The sequence below is a fragment of the Chaetura pelagica genome, unplaced genomic scaffold (assembly GCF_000747805.2).
Source record: "Chaetura pelagica isolate M959 unplaced genomic scaffold, ChaPel_1.0 scaffold865, whole genome shotgun sequence".
NCBI classification, from domain to species: domain Eukaryota; kingdom Metazoa; phylum Chordata; class Aves; order Apodiformes; family Apodidae; genus Chaetura; species Chaetura pelagica.
Genome location: NW_009953298.1, coordinates 218,948 through 224,022, shown reverse-complemented (window position 1 = coordinate 224,022; position 5,075 = coordinate 218,948). Strand labels below are relative to the sequence as shown.

At 57.9% G+C, this 5,075-nt stretch overlaps 1 protein-coding gene across 1 annotated transcript in view; it reads right to left on the bottom strand.

The window, feature by feature from the left end:
• VAC14 (Vac14 homolog (S. cerevisiae)) overlaps positions 1-5,075 on the bottom strand; it is a 63,521-nt gene that overhangs the window by 51,496 nt on the left and 6,950 nt on the right. The window contains exons 6-9 of the mRNA XM_009997998.1: positions 3,943-4,052; positions 2,721-2,827; positions 2,464-2,598; positions 2,054-2,206 (exon numbers count right to left, since the gene is read on the bottom strand). Coding sequence (XP_009996300.1) covers positions 2,054-2,206; positions 2,464-2,598; positions 2,721-2,827; positions 3,943-4,052 — 505 coding nt within the window. The remainder of the gene's footprint in view (positions 1-2,053; positions 2,207-2,463; positions 2,599-2,720; positions 2,828-3,942; positions 4,053-5,075) is intronic.

Genomic DNA, 5,075 nt, shown 5'->3' with positions numbered 1-5,075 from the left:
TGCCCGTGTGTGTGTGTGTGTGCGTGGGTCTCTGCCTGTGTGTGTGTCTGTGTGCCCTGTGCCCTGCCTGTGTGTGTGTCTGTGTGCCCTGTGCCCTGCCTGTGTGTGTGTCTGTGTGCCCTGTGCCCTGCCTGTGTGTGTGTCTGTGTGCCCTGTGCCCTGCCTGTGTGTGTGTCTGTGTGCCCTGTGCCCTGCCTGTGTGTGTGTCTGTGTGCCCTGTGCCCTGCCTGTGTGTGTGTCTGTGTGCCCTGTGCCCTGCCTGTGTGTGTGTCTGTGTGCCCTGTGCCCTGCCTGTGTGTGTGTCTGTGTGCCCTGTGCCCTGCCTGTGTGTGTGTGTGCCCTGTGCCCTGCCTGCGTGTGTGCCCTGCACCCCTGTCTGCCCTTGCCTGTGTGCCGTTCCCCTGCCTGTGCCCTGTGCCCACCGTGCCTGCCCTTGCCTGTGTGTCCTGTGCCCTGCCCGTATGTGCCCTGTGCATGCCCTGCCTGCCCCTGCCTGCGTGTGCCCTGTGCCCCTGCCTGTGCTTGCTCTGCCTGCCTGCACTCACTTCTGCCTGCCAGCACCTCCCACCTTCCTGCACACACCCCCTTGCCTGCACCCCTGCCCCCACCCTTCCTGTCCCATGTGCCACCTCACTGCACACCCGCTGCCTGCCCTGCCTGCTGCTTTGCACCCCTCCCCTGCCTGCACCCCCCATACAGCCTTTCAATTCCCACCTTCTAGCTCCCCCTCCCGACAGGATTCCCAAGCAGCAGCCGCCAGGCTGGAGCTGCAGCCCAAGGGATGAGGAGGATCAGCTCCCAGGATTCCCACCTTGCACCAGCCTGGACAAGAAAGAGGTGCCAGAAGCAGCAGCTCAGCACCCCAGGGGGGCTGGGAGGCCAAACCCACCGCTGGCTGCAGGGGTGGGTCCACCAAGACCCCCTCTCCATGTAATTTCTTCCCACTTGATCCCTCTTCCAGGCTTGCAACCTTCTGCCTTTTCTACTCTGGAAATGTTAGGACTGGGACAACACCCACATGATGGGCTCAGGAGCACCGTGAATTTGGAAAGGACCCAAAGTCCTTCTCCTTCCAGTTCTGTGCCCTTGCCCAACCCAGACACCCTCCACACAGGTGGGTGATGCTCTCCAGGACTAACACAGCTCTCTGAGCTCTGCTCAGGGTGGTGGCACCTCCTGCCAAAGCTGCCACTGCAGGATGGGTGGGCTGAGCTCCTCACAGGTGATGCAGCAGGTGCTCAATGAGAAATCACAGAACAATTTGGGCTGGAACAAACCTTTAGGACCATCAGGTCCAACTGTCTCCCCAGCCCTGTCAAGGCTACCACTGACCCATGTCCCTCAGCACCACATCTACAGGGCTTTGAAACACCTCCAGGGATGGGGACACCACCCCTGCCCTGGGCAGCCTGGGCATGACAACCCTTTGGAGGAAGAAATTGTTCCCAAGATCCAACCTAAATCTCACATGGGCAACTTGAGGCCATTTCCTCTTGTCCCATCACTTGTTCCTTGGGAGCAGAGACCAACCCCCCTGGCTCCAACCTCCTCTCAGGCAGCTGCAGAGCCAGAAGGTCTCCCCTCAGCCTCCTTGTCTCCAGGCTGGACACCCCCAGCTCCCTCAGACACTCCTCCTCAGACTTGTGCTCCAGACCTTCCCCAGAACTGACCCTAGAATTCAAGGTGTCTCCTCAGCAGTGCCCAGCACAGGGGATGGTCACTGCCCTGGTCCTGCTGGCCACACCAGTGCTGACACAAGCCAAATGATATTTTCCAGGTCAACTTCATGACCGAGTTGAAGGGACACATGGTGAGGGATGTGGCTGCTCCTCAGGGAAGGCAGCACTAAGCAGGGCTTGGGCTCCAGGTTGGAGCAGGGACCCAGCACCAAACCTTTCTGTCTCAGCAGAGCTTCTCCAGTGAAAGAGGCCTCCAAGGCTCAAAGAAAGCACAGAGGCTGACCCAGGACACCAAACCAGCTCAAAAACTTATTCTGAAGACCTTTCCTTGGCCTTCTTCACACCTCTCATGACTGAGACCAAGAGGGACTCACCACTGGACGCTGCTTCTGGTTTGGAGAGAGACTCCTCCGAGGTGGGTTCTGCTGGCAGGGTCATCAACTGCTTGGCCTCATCCATTTCATCATCCTCTGGGATGACCAGCTTCATCAGGCTCTGGTTGCACACGTTTGCCACCTCCTTGATGTCTGAGAGGAGGCAGGGTAAGGAACACAATCCCACACACAACTGGATCTGGCCAACCATGGAGAAACCACCACAGACCCAGCCCAGCTCCTGCAACCCCCCTCACGTCCAAACCACCAAGGTGGCTTTCAGGACTTGGTGGGATGACTTCTCCTGGCCCTTGCCAGCTGTGCAGCTGGCCCTGCACTCCAGGGGCAGGGAAGAGGTGATTCCCTGGGGGCTGCAGGGCTGGGAACAGGTTGGGAAGCCCCAAGGATACTCTTCTTGCGATCGTCGTAGGAGAGACAGGGCAGGACAGCGGTGAGGATCCCCGAGGAGTAAGGCAGCATCACCCTGCCTGCCAGCTGGATGAACTCCCTCATCCAGCACATGGCTGTCAGCTGGATCAGGTCATCTAGAAGACACAGGACAAGGAGAGGTGAGGGAAAGTACACTCCTGGCAGCTCAGCAACCTCCCCAGGGCCACCTGCGAGCAGCTCAGCCCTGGAAGGGGCTGCTCCAGCTCCCGGTGCTCACCTGCTGCCTGGCAGTGGATCACCAGGATATTGGCCATCTCTGCAAACTTGACACTGGAGGGGTTCTTCTTGATCTCCTTGAGGAACTCCCCGAGAGCCACCTCACACCTGCAGAGAGGCAGAGCAGCTGGTCAGCACCCTGACACCTCGGGTGGAGAAGCTGCAGAGAGCAGTGTCTTACCTGGGCGCACAGGAGGATCCTGGGGGCACAGCACCTGTGCCTCCAGGCAAGGGCAGGAAGGACCAGAACAACTCCTCAGGGGCTCTGTTGAGCTTGAGGTGAGCCTGGGTGAACTCCTCAGAGAGGAGCAGGGGGCAGATGATCCCCCTTGTTCCTCACCATGTGGACACAGGGAAAACAAAGAAGCTGAGAGGACCTGGTAGGGCTTGGCAGCAGGACAGAGCCAGGCCAGTGCCACCAAATACTTGTGTCCTACAAAACAGGTCTAGTTCTGTCTCCTAGCACATGGATCCAAGATTCCCTGACCTTCTGAGAACACCCAGCCACTCCTCTGAAGCACAGAATTGTCAGGGTTGGAAGGGACCTCTGGAGATCACCTAGTCCATCCCTCCTTGCTAGAGCAGGATTGTCTGGAGCACCTTCCATGGGACTGGAATAACTTGGAATATCTCCAGAGGAGACTCCACACCCTCCCTATGCTGCCTGTCCCAGGGTTCTGTCACCTTCACAGTAGGTTTCTCCTCATGTTGAGATGGAACCTCCTGTGTTCCAGTTAGTGCCCATTGCCCTTTGTCCTGTCACTGGGAACTACTGAACAGTCTGGCTCCATCCTCCTGACACCCACCCTGAGATACTTCTAGACAAGGTCTTCTCCTCTCCAGGCTACACAGTCCCAGCTCTCTCAGCCTCTCCTCCTAAGAGAGATGCTCCAGTCCTCCAAATCACCTTCACTGTCCTCCTCAAACTGCCCCTCAGTCCTGAGAGCACCAACAGTTGCTCCCCCCCTGCACCCAGCAGGGTGCCCCTCCTGAGGGCATAGTTCCCACACCAGGCACAAGGCCTGAGACACAACAGTTTGTCCCCCAGCCCAAACAGGCCCCTGTGTCCCCACCCACCAGCCACAACAAGCCATGGAAGCCAAGGACACTTCCCACCCCCACCAAGCACACAGGGTTTCCCTGCAGTGACACTAAGGAGCTGCAAACCCATGAAGAGGGTGATGGGCAGACAAGGAGGAAGATGGACCAGCCTCCACACTCACATTTTCCTTATCTCCTTGCTGTTGTCTCCCAGGATCTGGAAGAGCCCATCCAGGATTTCTGGCAGGTAATCCAAGAGGTTGATGTCAGGCACAGACTCCAAGACCAGGATCTAGCTCAGGGAAGGAATAAAAAAAGAAGGGAGGTGAGTTGTGGAGACACTAACACCACCAGCACAAGTCTGGTGTGATACTGAAGAACTCAGAGCTGAGCATGGCCACCTGGCTGGGACAGGGGGAGAGGACAAGAGGACAGCATGGAGCTGCCCATCTCAGAAATAAGCCAGAGCAACAACCCTCCATCACTGCTGGGTGATGGAAAGCAGCCTGGCACAGTCCCCTGGGACACCATGACCTCCACACCACAGTGTAGCCATTGACACGAGCAAGACTTTGACTTGATCTTCTGACCTAGTCCTGGACCAGGTTGGCAGAAGTGCACTATGATGTCTCTGCAACAGTGAGCTGGGATTTTAAAGAAAGAACTGAAGAACTCTGCAATCCCAAATACAAACACAGGTTGGGTGGAGATGGGATCAAAACCAGCCCTGAGCAGAAAGACTTGGAGGTGATGGTGGATGAGAAGCTCACCATGAGCTGGAACTGTACACTTGAGCCCAGAAACCACCCGTGTCCTGGGATGTGTCACCAGCAGCATGACCAGCAGGGCCTGGGAGGGGATTGTCCCCTTTTCTGCTCTGGTGAGACCCCTGCAGGGCTGGGGCCAATTCTGGAGTCCCAACATAAGAAGGACATGGAGAGAGTCCAGAGGAGGCCACAGAGATGATCCCAGGGCTGGGGCAGCTCTGCTCTGGAGCCAGGCTGGGAGAGTTGGGATGTTCAGCCTGGAGAAGAGAAGGCTCCAGGGAGACCTTAGAGCAGCTTCCAGTGCCTGAAGGGGCTCCAGGAAAGCTGGGGAGGGGCCTGGGACAAGGGCAGGGAGGGAGAGGACAAGGGGGAAGGGATTAAAACTGGGAGAGGGGAGATTGAGGTGAGACATGAGGAGGAAATTGTGGAGTGTGAGGGTGGTGAGAGCCTGGCCCAGGTTGCCCAGGGAAGCTGTGGCTGCCCCATCCCTGGCAGTGTTGAAGGGCAGGTTGGATGGGGCTTGGAGCAGCCTGGGCTGGTGGGAGGTG